General features: G+C 45.9%; 1 protein-coding gene across 5 annotated transcripts in view; it reads right to left on the bottom strand.

Annotated features, from left to right (window-relative positions):
- ACER3 (alkaline ceramidase 3) overlaps window positions 1–15,451 on the bottom strand; it is a 72,589-nt gene extending 57,138 nt beyond the window's left edge. For 3 of the 5 annotated variants that reach the window (XM_084842461.1, XM_084842462.1, XM_084842463.1), the window contains exon 1: window positions 10,179–10,385. In XM_084842461.1, the coding sequence (XP_084698587.1) occupies window positions 10,179–10,281 (103 nt within the window). In that variant the 5' untranslated portion in view covers window positions 10,282–10,385. Of the gene's footprint in view, window positions 1–10,178 lie in introns of all 5 variants that reach the window. The other 2 variants (XM_084842459.1, XM_084842460.1) reach the window with 1 other exon arrangement.
- Between the last annotated feature and the right edge of the window lie 1,781 nt (window positions 15,452–17,232).

Below are 17,232 nucleotides of genomic sequence, written 5' to 3'. Positions count from 1 at the left end.
GAATGACCAGCTACGAAGGTGGTGCCAGCATGAAAGATTTGGATTCTGGGACCATAGGCTATACGTCCTGGAAGATAGACTGTTGGCAAGGGTTGCACCTCACAAGGGCTGGGAAGAATGTGTTTGGCCACAGTATGAAGAACTTCATCAGGAGGGCTTTAAACTGAATCCTACTAGTGAGGGAGACGTAAAGTTGGGGTAACAATAGATGAAGCTCATACACCAAAACAGAGAGAACAGCTCTCATAGTGCCCAATAATAGTCTTTAGAAACATGTAGGAAGAATGCCAGACTATAAAGCACATGGTCTTCGATGTCTATACACAAATGCCCAGAGTAGGGGAAAACAGAACGAACTTGAATGCTTAATACGGGAGGGAAATTATGACTTGATAGGTGTAACTGAAACTTGGTGGGATGACTCCCATGACTGGAATACAGCAAAAAAAAAAAAAAATTGAATCTATTTTTTAAATTTTTATAAATGAAATAACCAATACGAACATAATCAAAATCTTCAGTTTCAAACATTACAGTATTCTGAGGAGGAAAAAGGGAGGAAAGCAACAGAAGGAAGAAAAAAAAAGGATCATATCTAAACTTCAATAAAAGCAAATCAAATATCCAAATATAAATCCAATTGCAGATTATACCTATACAGCATTCTTCCAAACATTGTAGGTATTATTAAATCTTAAATCCGCTGCACCATAAATGGTGAACCTTATCTTTTAGTGTCATAACCTCAGTCTCATAGCAAAGGAATGGGAACAAACAATCCATTTCCATTGGCCATATATTATCCCCATCGAGAGCCCCATCTGGGTTAAAATAAATGGAGCAAAGAATAAAAGGAACCTGGTGGTCAGAGTCTACTACCGGCCACCCAATCAAGGAGAAGACGAGGATGAAACTTTTGAAAAGCAAACAGCCAATGTTTCAAGAAAGCATGATGTAGTAGTAATGGGGGACTTCTGCATGGCCCTTCCAAGAGATTCCTGACTTGTGTTGCTGGTAATTTCCTCCTACAGAAAGTAGAGGAAGGAACTAGAGGATCGGCTGTCCTTGACTTGATCCTAACCAATAGAGATGACTTAGTGGATAAAGCAGCAATTACGGGAAATCTGGGGGAAAGTGACCATGTTATACTTGAGTTCTTGGTTCTAAAGGAAGCAAAAGCCGAGTGTAGCCAAACGTGTACCCTTGATTTTAGGAAAGCTGATTTTAATAAACTCAGAACAATGATAAGGAAGCAACTCTTAACGAGAAAAGGAGTCCAAGATGGCTGAGAGTTTTTAAAAAAGGAAATTCTAAAGGCACAATTACAAACCATTCCAACAAGAAGAAAAGGTGGAAGACAACAGAAGAAGCCAATTTGGCATCACAAAAAGCTTAGAGATGACCTGAAAACAAAAAAGGACACATACAGGAAATGGAAGGAAGGCCAAGCTACAAAGGAAGAGTACAGGAAGGTAGCACAGAATTGCAGGGATGGCCTCAGGAAGGCTAAAGCTGAGAATGAGCTGAGGTTAGAGAGGGATGCTAAAAGCAACAAAAAGGCTTTCTTCAGATACGTGCATAGTAAAAGACAGAGGAAAGAAATGGTTGTTCAGCTATTAAATAAGGATAGCAAAATGATAACAGGTGACAAGGAAAAGGTAGAAGTGCTCAATTCCTATTTCGGTTCATTCTTCTCCCGAAAGAGGGTCTATGACGCTCTTCGCCTGGCAAAAGCGAAGTACAGGCTGAAGGGGCAGGATTGCAGCTTGAGAATGATAGGCATATGGTCAAGGAACACGTAATTACTTTGAATGAGTTCAAATTTCCAGGGCCAGATGAACTGCATCCTACAGTAATAAAGGAACTGGCAGAAGAACTCTCAGAGCCACTGTCTATTGTCTTTGAGAAATCATGGAGGACGGGTGAAATGCCAGATGTCTGGAGGAGGGCTAATGCTGTCCCTATCTTCAAAAAGGGCAAAAAGGAGGAATCTGGGAACTACAGACCCAGTCTGACATCAATCCCTGGGGAAATTCTGGAGCAGATTATAAAGCAATCATCGGTAAGCACCTTGAAAACAATGCAGTGATGACGCGAAGCCAACATGGATTTGTCAACAACATCTGATCTCATTTTTTCATCAGGTAACCCCCCTTGTGGACTGTGGGAATGCTGTGGACATAATATACCTTGACTTCAGCAAAGCTTTTGACAAAGTGTCCCATGATATCCTGATGAGCAGACTAGCTCAAAGTGGGTTAGATGAAACAACTCTCAGGTGGATCCACAGTTGGCTATGGAATCAGACTCAAAGAGTGCTTATCAACGGGATCTTCTCAAACTGGGGAGAGTTAACGAGTGGGGTACTGCAGGGCTCAGTCCTGGGCCCAGTGCTCTTCCACATTTTTATTAATGACTTGGAGGAGGAGGTGCAGAGAATGCTGATCAGATTTCCAGATGACACAAAATTGGGCAGGATAGCTAATATCCTGGAAGAGAGAAACAAAATTCAAAGTGATTTTGATAGGCTGGAGTGCTGGGCAGAAAACAACAGAATGAAATTTAATAGGGATAAATGCCAAGTTCTGCACCTAGGAAAAAGACACCAAATGCACAGTTACAAGATGGGGGAGACTTGGCTCAACAATACTACAAGTGAGAAGGATCTTGGAATTGTTGTAGATCACAAGCTGAAAATGAGCCAACAATGTGATGTGGCTGCAAAAAAGGCCAATGCTCTTTTGGGCTGCATTAATAGAAGCATAGCTTCCAAATCCCGGGAAGTACTAGTTTCCCTCTACTCAGCACTGGTTAGGCCTCATCTGGAGTACTGTGTCCAGTTCTGGGAACCACACTTTAAGAAGGATGCAGACAAGCTGGAGCGGGTTCAGAGGAGGGCCACAAAGATGATCAGGGAACTGGGAACAAAGCCTTATGAGGAGAAACTTTAAGAACTGGGCATGTTTAGCTTGGAGAAGAGAAGACTGAGGGGAGATAGGATAGCGCTCTTCAAGTACTTGAAAGGCTGTCACAGAGAGGAAGGACAGGATCTCTTCTCCATCATCCCAGAGTACAGGACACAGAATGGGCTCAAGTGACAAGAAGCCAGATTCTGGCTGAACATCAGGAAAAATGTCCTGACTGTTAGAGCAACACGACAATGGAACCAGTTACCTAGGGAGGTGGTGGGCTCTCCCAGACTGGAGGCATTCAAGACGAGGCTGGACAGCCATCTGTCAGGGATGCTCTGACTTGGATTCCTGCATTGAGCGGGGGGTTGGACTCAATGGCCTTGTAGGCCCCTTCCAACCCTACTATTTTATGATTCTATGACTTTTAGAACTTTAAAAGTTAAAAACAACACCTTGAACTGAGCCTGAAAAGCAGCTAACAAACACTGCAGGTCTTTTAAGAAAGGGGTAATGTGACAGTCAGTCAAAACAAGACCTGGAGCTGACTGTGGCTCAGATCATGAGCTTCTTGTTGCAAAATTTCAGCTTAAATTGAAGAACGTAGGGAAAACCACTAAATCATTCAGGTATGACCTAAATCATATCCCTTAAGAATATACAGTGGAGGTGAGGAATAGATTTCAGGGATTAGACCTGATAGACAAGAGTGCCTGAGGAACTATGGACGGAGGTCCGTAACATTGTTCAGGAGGCAGCAACGAAATCCATCCCAAAGAAAAAGAAATGCAAGAAAGCAAAGTGGCTGTCTGATGAGGCTTTACAAGTAGCTGAGGAAAGAAGGGAAGCGAAAAGCAAAGGAGAAAGGGGAAGATATATCCAACTGAATGCAGAGTTCCAGAGAATAGCAAGGAGAGACAAGAAGGCCTTCTCAAATGAACAATGCAAAGAAATCGAGGAAAACAACAGAATGGGAAAGACTAGAGATCTCTTCAAGAAAATTGGAGATATCAAGGGAACGTTTTGTGCAAAGATGGGCATGATAAAGGACAACGAAGGCAGGGACCTAACAGAAGCAGATGAGATTAAGAAGAGGTGGAAAGAATACACAGAAGAACTATACAGGAAAGATCTTAATGTCCCTGATAGCCATGATAGTGCGGTCACTGAACTTGAGCCGGACATCCTCGAGAGTGAAGTCAAGTGGGCCTTAGGAAGCATTACTAACAACAAAGCTAGCGGAGATGACAGTATTCCAGCTGAGCTATTTAAAATCCTAAAAGATGATGCTGTTAAAGTGCTGCATTCAATATGCCAACAAATTTGGAACACTCAACAGTGGCCGCAAGACTGGAAAAGGTCAGTTTACATTCCAATTCCAAAGAAGGGCAACGCCAAAGAGTGTTCAAACTACCGCATAATTGCGCTCATTTCACAAGCCAGCAAGGTGATGCTCAAAATCCTACAAGCTAGGCTTCAGCAGTATGCGAACCGAGAACTACCGGAAGTACAAGCTGGGTTTCGAAGAGGCAGAGGAACTAGAGATCAAACCACCAACATTCGCTGCATCATGGAGAAAGCAAGAGAATTCCAGAAAAACGTCTATTTCTGCTTCATTGACTATGCTAAAGCCTTTGATTGTGTGGATCACAACAAACTGTGGCAAATTCTTAAAGTGATGTGAGTACCAGACCATCTTACTTGTCTCCTGAGAAACCTGTACGAGGGTCAAGAAGCAACAGTAAGAACCAGACATGGAACAACCGAGTGGTTCAAAATTGGGAAAGGAGTACGACAAGGCTGCATATTGTCACCCTGCTTATTTAACTTATATACAGAGTACATCATGAGAAATGCCGGGCTGGATGAATTAAGATTGCTGGGAGAATTATCAACAACCTCCGATATGCAGACGATACCACCCTAATGGCAGAAAGCGAAGAGGATCTAAAGAGCTTCTTGTTGAGGGTGAAAGAGCTGGTTTGAAACTCAACATTAAAAAAAAAAAGATCATGGCATCTGGCCTCATCACTTCCTGGCGTATAGAAGGGGAAGAAATGGAAGCAGTGACAGATTTTATTTTCTTGGGCTCCAAGATCACCGCAGACGGTGACTGTAGCCATGAAATTAAAAGACGCTTGCTCCTTGGGAGGAAAGCTATGGCAAACCTAGACAGCATAGTAAAAAGCAGAGACATCACCTTGCCGACAAAGGTCCGTCTAATCAAAGCGATGGTTTTCCCAGTAGTAATGTATGGCTGTGAGAGCTGGACTACAAGGAAGGCTGAGCGCTGAAGAATGGATGCTTTCGAACTGTGGTGCTGGAGAAGACTCTTACTAGTCCCCTGGACTGCAAGGAGGTCAAATCAGTCCATCCTAAAGGAAATCAACCCTGAGTGCTCATTGGAAGGACAGAGACTGAAGCTGAAGCTGAAATATTTTGGCCACCTAATGCGAAGAGAAAACTCTCTGGAAAAGACCCTGATGCTGGGAAAGACTGAAGGCAAAAGGAGAAGGGGACGGCAGAGGATGAGATGGCTAGATAGCATCACCGATGCAATGAATATGAACTTGAGCACGCTCCGGGAGAGAGCGCAGGACAGGAAGGCCTGGCGTGCTATGGTCCATAGGGTCACGAAGAGTCGGACACGACTGAACGACTGAACAACAACAATGTGATCTGATCCTGTGCACTGGTTAGCAGCCTAGCTGCTACGTTTTGAACCAATTGAAGCTTTAGGGCACAATCCTATGCAATTTTAGACAGAAAAAGGCCTACAACTTCCAGGATGCCCCAGCGAGCATAGCTGGCTGGGGCATGCTGGGAGTTGTAGGCCTCTTTTCTGTCTAAACTTGCATATGATTGATGCTTCAAACACTTTTAAGGGATAGCCCACATAAGAGAGCATTGCAACAGATCTCAATATGCAACCATAAGGGAAACTGGAGTACTTATCTTGCTCATTTTACGGCTTTCCACAAAGACAAAATTGTATAAAAGATGCCCAGGGACTCGCTCCAATAGTCAACTACCAGGCAGGCCTCTCTAAGAAAGCCTAACTGTGTATTCATTTAGTATCTCAATTATGTAGTAGAAAAGAGCTGTAGGTCTGGATGCAGGAAGTCACAAAATACTCAATCTGGATTTAAAATTAAGATGTTAGGAACTGATTTAAAAAGTCTGCACCCCTCTTTAGAAGAATGTGTTAATTAACCCATGCACATATAATTTGTACTTCTAACAAATTAAGGGTGCAATCCCATGCATGTTTAGACTGAAAAAAGACCTACAACTCTCAGAATGCTGGGAGTTGTAGGACTTCTTTCTAAATACACTTGCTGGGGAATGCTGGGAGTTGTTTAGACCAAAAAAAGAGTCCTACATGCATAGCACTCTAAGATAATTCATAAAAATAGTTTTCAAGGATTCCATATTCAATGTAGCTGGCGAGTCATCTGGGGGTCAGCAGATACAAGGCCCTCTAGGGTATTTATTGCCCCTTTGACTGTCTTCAAGAGGTGGTGAAAATACAATTCCCCAATAGTCTAGGTAATTCTTATATCACACCCACCAGAAAACAGAAAAATAAAGGCAAGATAATTGCAGAATTTATCATTAGATCCAATCAGATTTCAGGTGTTACAAGTAGTACTCTCTGCATCCAATCAGATAACGCAGTGCGAGTTCTTACAGGATGAGTGTGACTCCCACTTTGGCAATGAAAGGGTTATTTTATTTACTGACATTAACCAGGATACAAGTCTTGATGCACAGAGAACAGAGGGGAGGGGAGGGGTTAGTCCTTCAGTTTACTCCTGGTTGGGAGACACTTAGAAGCAACAAGAAACCTTCCAAGCAACGAGTAACAATCTAACCCCTTCCTTGAATTCCAGAGGACTTATGGGGAGAGGTTGTGCTCTCACTTTATACTGAGCTTTGTGGATGGCTAGAAACAGCAGGACCTCTCAAATCTGAGGAAAGACTGTGACCCAAGCGGACTCCAGAAAGGGTCGACCACAAATAATAACTGGCTTCACACAACATGACAACCCACACTCAAGTTGAGTATGGGTTGTTGTTGAACCATGGGGTGTTGTGTTGTGTGAACCCAGCCATGCTAACAAACCATGGTTTGTTAGCATGGCTGGGTTCACACAAAACAACAACCCACTGTTCAACAACCACCCCACGGTTCAATGACAACCACACTCAATCCATTTCCCAAGCAGACTCACAGCTGGCGCAGACAAGACTCAGATTTTCTTAGGTTTAGAAAAGCGGCTATATTAGATGCCCCGGAATAAGATGTCTAATACAATACATGCATGATTCCATCCATCCTCTCAATCTCCTCCACCATTCCATCCTTGCCATTTATCCAATCCGATCTTCCTGCCTGTAAAAAAATTCACGTGTAGCACTGCATATTCCTGCTATTTCATAAATGCAACTAGGAGTTATCATCTGCAGCAGTCTTCCCCAACCTGGTGCCCTCCAGATATGTTGCATTACAACTCCCAGCAGGGAGGGCACCAGGTTGGGGAAGGCTGATCTACAGCAATTGTGCAATTGCATCAATCAAAGTATGAAATCAGAGTTGTGACACATTTCCTAATGAAGCCCATAATGCTGGAAAAGATGTACACTTCCTAACTTATAGTAAACACCTATTTTTAAATCTCTTTGTAGCATGCAGTACCAGAGCTTCGCCTCTGACTTGAGTCTTAAAAGTCAACTTGATGAACTTGTCCTGCCTGTATAGTTCTCCTTGTCAATCTTACATTTTCCCAAACTGTTCTTTGTCCCCACGCCTTCCATAAACTGAATGACTCCATTCAGATGCCAGGGCAGCCTACAGCCAAACTATTATTTGACTTTCAAGAGTCCTGCATGTGCTTGTGTGTGGATCCCCTCTTCCTGTTACTGGTTTGCCCTAATCACAGTTTGCCCTATGTCCAAATTGGGGTCAGCACTAGCCAGAAATTGCTTCCAAGGCAGCATATGTGTTTCACATCATGGTTTCAACACAATTCCTGGTTCATGCAGACCACAATTTGTTTGATTCAGGCATCACAGCAAACCTGGAACTGGACAAGGAAAACCATGCACAAGAGAAGAGCCTGCACAAGTCTGAAGGCCACTCCAAACATGATTTGACAACTGGCTGCTTGGCATCTGCACTAGACCATTTATCTTCCTCAGGAAAAACAAGAATGTGTCACATGAGGTTGGAACACATTTAAAGTAGGGGAGCTGGGAGATCCAGGTTCTCGTCCACACCTGGCCATGGAAGCTCACTGGGGGACTTTGGGCCAGTTACAGACTCTCAGCCCAACCTACCTCACAGGGTTGTTGTTGTGAGGATAAAATGGAGGAGGAGGAGGAGAAGAATGTAAGCTGCCTTGGGTTCCTTGCAAGAGGAAAAAAGGTGGGATATAAATGTTATAAATAAAGAAATAAACATTCCGTTTCCATTGATGGCCAGCATGCTGTCCCTTTGCACTCACAAACAGTAAAGTCGGAAATGTCCTATACTTCCCAAAATATGGAATTTTCCTATCCCATAGTGCTTTCTCAGGGATAGCAATTGGGACCCCACCACACACGATATCCTTTGGAAAATATCCTTTGCTCCCTGATACAGGCAATTGGGATGCATTTTGACCCACAGCAGGACATCATCTGTGACCTACAAGCTGACTCATCCACCACACAATATCAGTAAGTGTGAGATATATATTGCATTGTCCCATAAGATATTCCCCACAGCCCTGAAAAGCACAGGACATCCCATACTTACACCTCACAATCTTAGGAACATAGGAAGCTGCCTGATATGCGTCAAACCATTAGTCCATCTAGCCCAGTATTGCCGACCTATTGGCAGCCAGTGGCTCTCCAGAGTTTCAGGCAGGAATTTTTCCAGCCCTACTAGAAGATACCAGGAATTGAACCTGGGACCTTCGGCATACAAAGTACGTTCCCCGTCTTTCTGGGGGTGGCTAAGAGGAATAACTCTTGTGAAATACTTCCTCTCTCCATCATCTTCTGTGAAACAGTCTCTCCCTACCACACAAATATCACGTCGGGCAAGGTTGGGTTACCTTTTGTCCGACTCTACATGCTGTCTTTTTTTTCTTTTTCTTTTTTTTAAGAGTCCCACAGTCTGCAAGTAAGTTTTAAGTTTACGAAGTAAGAGAACATCTTCAGGATCTCTTAACAGTTAAAGCACGACTAAGCTGTAACAAGTGATCCCAAGCACAGGGTCCTGTTTAATAACTAAAATGCCTGGCAGGATCAGACCAAGCTCCATCTAATCCAATATTCTCTGCAACCGCTACAAATAGGCCAGTTGTCCACCACAAACCATGCTTCACTTTCTACCCCCCCCATCTATTGTAGCAGCATCCTGTACGCTGGTTCTCCATACATTGTTGGTTCTCTGTACATCCATTTTATGAAACTGATTTTTGACTGCTGTTCACTACCTCAATTGAGTTAATTGTAGCTTTTAATATACTACTTGTTTTGAATATGTTTTAGGGTGTGCTTTTTGGAAACGCAAGATACAAATGTCAATATCCCCTCCCTAAAATATGGCATGCGGGGTAGCACTCTACAACATTTGGGGAGTGGGAGAAGTTAACAGAGAATGTCCCCTGCAAAGTATTTCTCTCCGCCATACTATGGCGTGTGTGTGTGTGTGTGTGTGTCAAATTCCCTAGGATGGAGCGGCTAATTAGGAATGCAGAACATCCCCAAAGTATCCCCCAAACCGTATGCAAAAGAACATCCCCAAAGCATCCCCCAAAGCATGTACAAAAGCCCCCATTAAGGCCGTTATCTGGCTACAGCATCCCCCATTCTACCGCCACCCCAAAGGGGTACCTAGTGGCAAACACCTGGTTGCCAGTTTGGTCTTGGGGGTAGATATTTGGGGTGGAGGCACCCCTAACCAGGCACCCGCTCCAAGGGCTGTTGCGGGGCGCCTCTCCCTACCCAGAGATGACCCTAGCAGGGGACAGAAGTATTTTGCAAGGGGCTCTCTTCGTTACCTTCCCGCCACTCCAGATAATGTTGCGGGGCGGCTCACCCACATCCCCCTGCAAATTAGCACCCCTCGATACACCCCCGCGGGGGAGGCCAAGCCCCATAACCTGGAAATGGGGGTGGGAGCGAGGGAAAGGGGCGCTCCGCGGGTCCGTGTGAACGCGCCGCCTTTCGGCCCCGCTTCCCGAGCCGGCGCAACCCCCGAGTCGCGTCACTCACAGAACTCGGCGATGTAATAAGAGACGACGTAATTCTCCTCGCACCAGTCGAGGGTGGAAGTCGGCCGGCCCCAGTAGCCGTTCCGGTCGCCGGTGGGAGCCATGGCTTCCGCTGACTGCGGTCGAGCCGGCCGGGCCTGGCTGGAAGCGGGCTCAGGGGCTGACGCGCGAGGGAAGGAAGCTGCCGGCTCCAGCGCCGCTCCCGGATGGGCCCTTGGACGAGCTGACCCCGCCTTCCCGCCGGCTCGAGGCGGGGCGGCGGCGGAGGGAGAGAGGGCCGCCTCGCAAGGCCTGCCAGGCCCGGCCTTGGCGTTGCCATGGCGACCGCCCGCCCGCCCGCGGCCTACAACCCCCGTCCGCTCCGCCCGACAAAACCGAAGGCGGGAATCTCCTCAGCTCGGAGAAGCGAAGCGGAGAGACGGAGGAGGAAGCGTCGACTGCGCGGGTCCGGACGCTCTGCGATGATTCCTCGGGAGAGGAGCAGCTGCGCCCCTAGTCCTCGCTGAGGTGCGGCTAACCGGTGTTTGGGGCGGCACCGCGTCAGACTCCGGTGCTGGAGTGCGCTTATTTATTTCAACGGTTTAAGGCCGCCTTTCAGGGCTAGCCGTTCCCAGGCACTTCAGGCATCCTGAGCAATCCTGTAAAAGGAAGAAAGAAAACCAGGACCCATGGAATCAGAAAAGGGGCCCTAGCGATTTCACAGGATTTTTAAAGGGGAGACGCCCCAAACCACCATCCAATCACAGAGCACATCTGCTTCCACGGCCCGAACCAGAAAAAAAAGCGATCCCTGAGAGGGATCCTCAGAACACCATCCAATCACAGAGCACATTTGCCTCCACGGACTGAACCAGAAAAATCACGGATCCGCCACTCCTGGGCGCAGCCAAGGTGCCAAACCAGGGATCTGAAGCAGGGATCCTTGTGATTTTTACAAGAAACATACCCCAAAACACCATCATATCACAGAGGACATCTGCTTCCACGGACTGAACCAGAAAAATCACGGATCCGCCACTCCTGGGCGCAGCCAAGGTGCCAAACCAGGGATCTGAAGCAGGGATCCTTGTGATTTTTACAAGAAACATACCCCAAAACACCATCATATCACAGAGGACATCTGCTTCCTCGGACTGAACCAGAAAAATCACGGATCCGCCACTCCTGGGCGCAGCCAAGGTGCCAAACCAGGGATCTGAAGCAGGGATCCTTGTGATTTTTACAAGAAACATACCCCAAAACACCATCATATCACAGAGGACATCTGCTTCCACGGACTGAACCAGAAAAATCACGGATCCACCACTCCTGGGCGCAGCCACAGTGCAAAAACGGGGATCCTTGGCTGGGATACTCTCGATTGCATATTATTTTTAAAGAGCAAATCCCCCAAACATCCAACATATCACAGAGCGAATCTGCCGCCATGGACTGAACCACAAAAATCACGGACGTGCCACTCGTGGGCACAGCCACAGCACAAAAACAGGGATCCGAGGCAGGGATCCTCATGAGTTTTACAAGAAACATACCCCCAAACCACTATCATATCACAGAGCACATCTGCCTCCACAGACTGAACCAGAAAGGTCAGGGCTCCACCACTCGTGGGCACAGCCACGGTGCAAGAACAGGGATCCCCAGGGATCCTCATGATTTTTACATGAAAGATATCTCAAAACACCATTGTGTCACGGAGCATACTTGCCTCCACAGACTGAACCAGAAAAATTGCAGATCCACCACTCATAGGCAGAGGCATGGCATAAAAACATGAATAGGAATTTTATATGGGATCCACATGAAACCATTGTCAAATCATACATCACAAAGATGGCCATGTACTGAAGCAAATTACTGTTCCTGTACCTGACCATTCCACTACACTACAAAAGCATTGATTCAAGACATGTATCCTCAGAGCTGAACCTTAAAAATCATGGATCTTGTATCATTCTTTTTAAACCCTGGGTTTTTAGGAATGAGTGAGCATGTTAGTGACCCTGCCTAATCTCCTGCTGTTGTACCGGAGAAACTAACTTCAGACAGTGGCAGAATATGAAGCAGAACCCTCCAACCAGACCAGACATGGAACAACTGAGTGGTTCAAAATTGGGAAAGGAGTACGACAAGGCTGCATATTGTCACCCTGCTTATTTAACTTATATGCAGAGCACATCATGAGAAACGCCGGGTTGGATGAATCACAGGTCGGAATTAAGATTGCCAGGAGAATTATCAACAACCTCATGTACGCAGACGATACCACCCTAATGGCAGAAAGCGAAGAGGATCTAAAGAGCTTCTTGTTGAGGGTGAAAGAGGAGAGTGCAAAAGCTGGTTTGAAACTCAACATTAAAAAAACGAAGATCATGGTATCTGGCCCCATCCCTTCCTGGCATATAGAAGATTATAGAAGGGGAAGAAATGGAAGCAGTGACAGATTTTACTTTCTTGGGCTCCAAGATCACCGCAGACGGTGACTGTAGCCATGAAATTAAAAGACGCTTGCTCCTTGGGAGGAAAGCTATGGCCAACCTAGACAGCATAGTAAAAAGCAGAGACATCACCTTGCCGACAAAGGTCCGTCTAATCAAAGCTATGGTTTTCCCAGTAGTAATGTATGGCTGTGAGAGCTGGACTATAAGGAAGGCTGAGCGCCGAAGAATTGATGCTTTCGAACTGTGGTGCTGGAGAAGACTCTTACGAGTCCCCTGGACTGCAAGGAGGTCCAATCAGTCCATCCTAAAGGAAATCAACCCTGAGTGCTCACTGGAAGGACAAAGACTGAAGCTGAAGCTGAAATATTTTGGCCACCTAATGCGAAGAGAAAACTCTCTGGAAAAGACCCTGATGCTGGGAAAGACTGAAGGCAAAAGGAGAAGGGGACGGCAGAGGATGAGATGGCTAGATAGCATCACCGATGCAATGAATATGAACTTGAGCACGCTCCGGGAGAGAGCGCAGGACAGGAAGGCCTGGCGTGCTATGGTCCATAGGGTCACGAAGAGTCGGACACGACTGAACAACAACAACAACAACTAGATCACATGGAGACACATGGTCCTTCACATAATATTGGTTGAGGCTGGTAATGCTTCAAAGCTCAAGACCAGCATTTTGAATTTGGCATGTAAACATATCAGGCGCTAACGCAGCTTAAAAAATATCAGAGCAATTTGCTCCAGAAAATTGGCTCCTGACAGTAGTCTGGGAGCTGTCCACCAACATAACTGGATGGCTTCCAGTTCAACTACAATATGAGAGGAAGAAGAGAAAAATCGATTGACTTGGTATACTAATTTCTAATTGCTACATGGCCAGGGGCAGAATCCGGTGCAGCCCTTGTGTGTGCAGCCAGCCCTGCCAATTTTGTCCCACAAGTGGCCACTACTGGTGATTTCGCGCTTCTGGGGGTCAACTCAAAGTGAGAGGAAATGCTCATTTCTGGAGGAGGGCAGATAAGCGGATCAGGCCCAATGACCGGCCCCCTTCCAGAAACAAGCATTTCTGCTTGTTTTGGGAGTTACCCCTGGAAGCGCTAAATTGCTGGTCCACAAGTGGCAGGGGCTGGTTGTGCAACGGAACTGGCAGGACTGGCTGCAGGTGAACCAGAATCAGTAACCAGCTCCACTAACAGATGGGCAGCACTGGATTATGCCCTTAGACATCACAGTTTAGGAAGTTCAATCCCTGAAGGTATCCAGGGCACTGTCTATTGTCAGAGGACTTTCAGTTTTTATGACCCAAGGATGTGGAGAAGGTGCTTAGCCCAAGCACCCTTGCTCTTCGTGGATTATTACATCCAGAAGGGAAGGGATGACTGGCTCAATTTGAGAGGTTATCAGTTCTTCCCTGCTGGTTGGAGTGGTGAGACCACTTCTGAAATAAAGTTCCTTGGATCCAGCAGATCTGAATAATTATAGGCCAGTAGCTAACATCCCTTTCCTGGGCAAGGTGCTTGGGAGGGTGGTGGCAGACCAAATCCCATCACTTTGATGAAACTGATTTTGTAGATCCACCTTCAGTCAGGGTTTAGGCCTGGTTTCAGCACAGAAAATGCAGTGGTCCCCCTATGTGATGAGCTTTGCTGGGAGAGAGACAAGGGGAGTGCAACCCTGTTGATTCTCCTGGACCTAACAGAGGCTTGCGATACCATCAATCATGACATCCTTCAGGACAGGCGGTCTGAGATTCATGTGGGTGGTACAGCTTTGCAATAATTCCATTCATACTTGGATGGCCATTTACAGAAGGTGGTGCTGGGGGGTGTCTGCTAAACTCCTTGGCATGCTTTGGGGCCCAACAAAGATCCATCTTGTCTCAAATGCTACTTAACATCGACACTGAAACTGCTGAGTGAGATCATTAGGAGATTTAGGGCGCAATCCTACCGGGATAGGCAGCTGCCTCTGAACTTGGAGGTGACCACCTATCCAATGCAAGGCAGGATAGGTGGTCAGCTGCCCTGCATTCGTGGCAAGAGAGCCGATTTCGGCTGTCTAGCTGCAGGAAGTCGGAACGGGGGGGGGGGCTGATGATGCATAGGAAGCGTTGGAATGCACTTCTGCCCTTCCTGCCCCAGCATGTCCTCAGGAATGCCCCATTTTTGCTGCCCCGCATTCCTCTTCTGAGTGCGGAGCGTGAGGCCATTCCGTGCTGCCTATGAGGCAGTGCAGGAGGGGGTGGAGGTCAGTTCTCAGGGAACCGACCTATCCTATGGCCGTCTAGCTACTGACTAGCGGCCATAGGATTGCACCCTTAAGAGTGCAGTGTCATCAGTATGCAGATGACACATAGATCTATCTCGCTTTCTCATCTGATCCAGGTGGGGAAGTGGATGTGCTTAATCAGTGCCTGGCCATGATAACGGACATGATGAGGAGAAATAAACTGAAGTTCAATCCAACTTTATGTCGCTTTTGCTGCAAGACCAATACAGTGATCCCTCTGGGTTGGATTCTGGCTCTGGGTGCTTCCAGTTGGAGGGCTCTTTTGTTTTCCTAATGTACCACCAATTGTCAAAATGGAAAGACTTACGTTTTTGTACTTGGGATGCAAATGACAATGGTTATTTTACTGCTCCCCTCCATAGTCCATGGGGAGGGGATTAACCCATTCCTCCCCAGCAACAATCCTGATCCAAATTCGTTCTCACAGGCATGTCCCTTTGATATCAATGAGATGTTTTCCTAGGTGTAAGTGCGGTGTGCAGAAGAGCCTATTTGCATCAAGCCAAAGTTGTCTTTCAAAAATAAAAATACCATCATATTTTTCTATATCACCCTCTCCCCAAGTGTCACTGGATGTCAGAAGGGGCTAAGGCTAGGTAAGCAAAGCCACTCCAGCCAACAAAACCACCAGCATCTGGGTGTATCCATGAAAGGGGTGGGTGGGGGTTGACAGCAAAATTGAATCCCGTCCACACCCTCTTTTGGCAGGGCATGGAAGGCTGGAATATTGTAACCCTGCACCCTTTTTATTTCCATTGCAACCCAGAAGTAAGCCTATCAACTTCAGTGGGACTTAGTCCTGGGTAACTATATTATATACGCTTATAGGATTGCAGCCTATAGGATTGTAGCCCCTTTTATGGGGGTGGTGGAGGAGAGAAAAATTCACACACACACACACACACACACACACACACGTGGTGTCTTCTGGAGAACTACATTCTGCTCCCCAAGCAGGCTTTTCTCCTCTACCTTAACTTCTTTTGGAGGCAGCGGGGGGGGGGGTAGATAGATAACAGTGTGGTGTAGTGGTTGGACTGGGACTCAGGAGATCCAGGTTCTAGTCCCCACTTGGCCATGAAGCCCACTTGGTGACGTTGGGCCAGTCACTGATTCTCAACCTAACCCACCTCGCAGGGTTGTTGTGAGGATAAAATGGAGAGGAGGGGCTTCTGTGTACATACACAGACCATTTTTAAAGTATCACTTAGGACACGTTCGTTCTGGATCCCAGGTGGATGTAGTTTGTCAATTCAACCATACAATTATGACAGTAATGAACATTTATTACTACTACTACTACTACTACTACACATTGAGGCTTGAGTCTATAGAACTCTCTTCCAGAATTTGTAATAACTTTTTACAAACATAGCAGAGGCAGACCTCACCTGCTGCCTCTGCTATAAAATCTTTAATTGCTGCCACCAAAATAAACCCTCTAAATGTAAAATGAAGTCAATATCCTGGTCTCTATGGCATAGGCCTTTGTATGCATTCCATGGCATTCCACCCCATCCCATTTCCTGAAGTCAAGTCATCACACTCTGTTTCCCAACCACCAGCATTGACAGACATTGATGTGTATATCACATAGCATATAGCCTTGTAGGCCCCTTCCAACCCTACTATTCTATGATTCTATAGTATAGAACATGCACCATGCTGCAGGCAAGAGAAATGGTTGTGAAGTGTGAGGGGCCTTTAGGCAATAGAAGAACAATGGTAATTGAGTAGAGGTTTTAGGAATGAGAAGACAGTGAAGGAAGAGAATGGTGGGAGTTGGAAATCTTATGGCTTAGTTCAGTGATGGTTTAGAAAGGTTTTTGTGGTCTATGTACAAAAATCATAAGAGTCTGTACATCTCACTGAAGTGTTGTATCCATAATTTTTTCAATACGACCCTGGACACAGACATGATCTGTGATTTGATGGTGATTTTGGAGGCATCCCCATAAAATCTAGGGGAATCATGAGTATCTATGTCTCAGATCTATGTTTTATGTCATGGCAGTGCCACAAATCAGTGGATCCACGATTTTCATAATGTAATCCATGGACACAGAAATGATCTGTGATTAGCTGGTTATTTTGATGGTATCTTCTGTAAAAAAAAATTTTAAAAAATCCATACAACCCATGCCCCAAATCCATGTTTTTATGCCATGGTGGTTCTGTGAAACATGGTAGTGTGATCGTTATGGATTCATGTTTTTACATCATGCTTGCTCCATGAAGTACAGGATCAATAATTTTAATACTTTGCTCTGTGGCCATGGATACGATCTGTGATGTAATGGTGCATTTGTGGGGACACTTTAT

The sequence above is a fragment of the Heloderma suspectum genome, chromosome 3 (assembly GCF_057233095.1).
Source record: "Heloderma suspectum isolate Gila_16-S chromosome 3, 16-S_ref, whole genome shotgun sequence".
NCBI lineage: Eukaryota > Metazoa > Chordata > Lepidosauria > Squamata > Helodermatidae > Heloderma > Heloderma suspectum.
The sequence above is the reverse complement of the archived record's forward strand: the minus strand, read 5'-3'. Positions and strand labels throughout refer to the sequence as shown.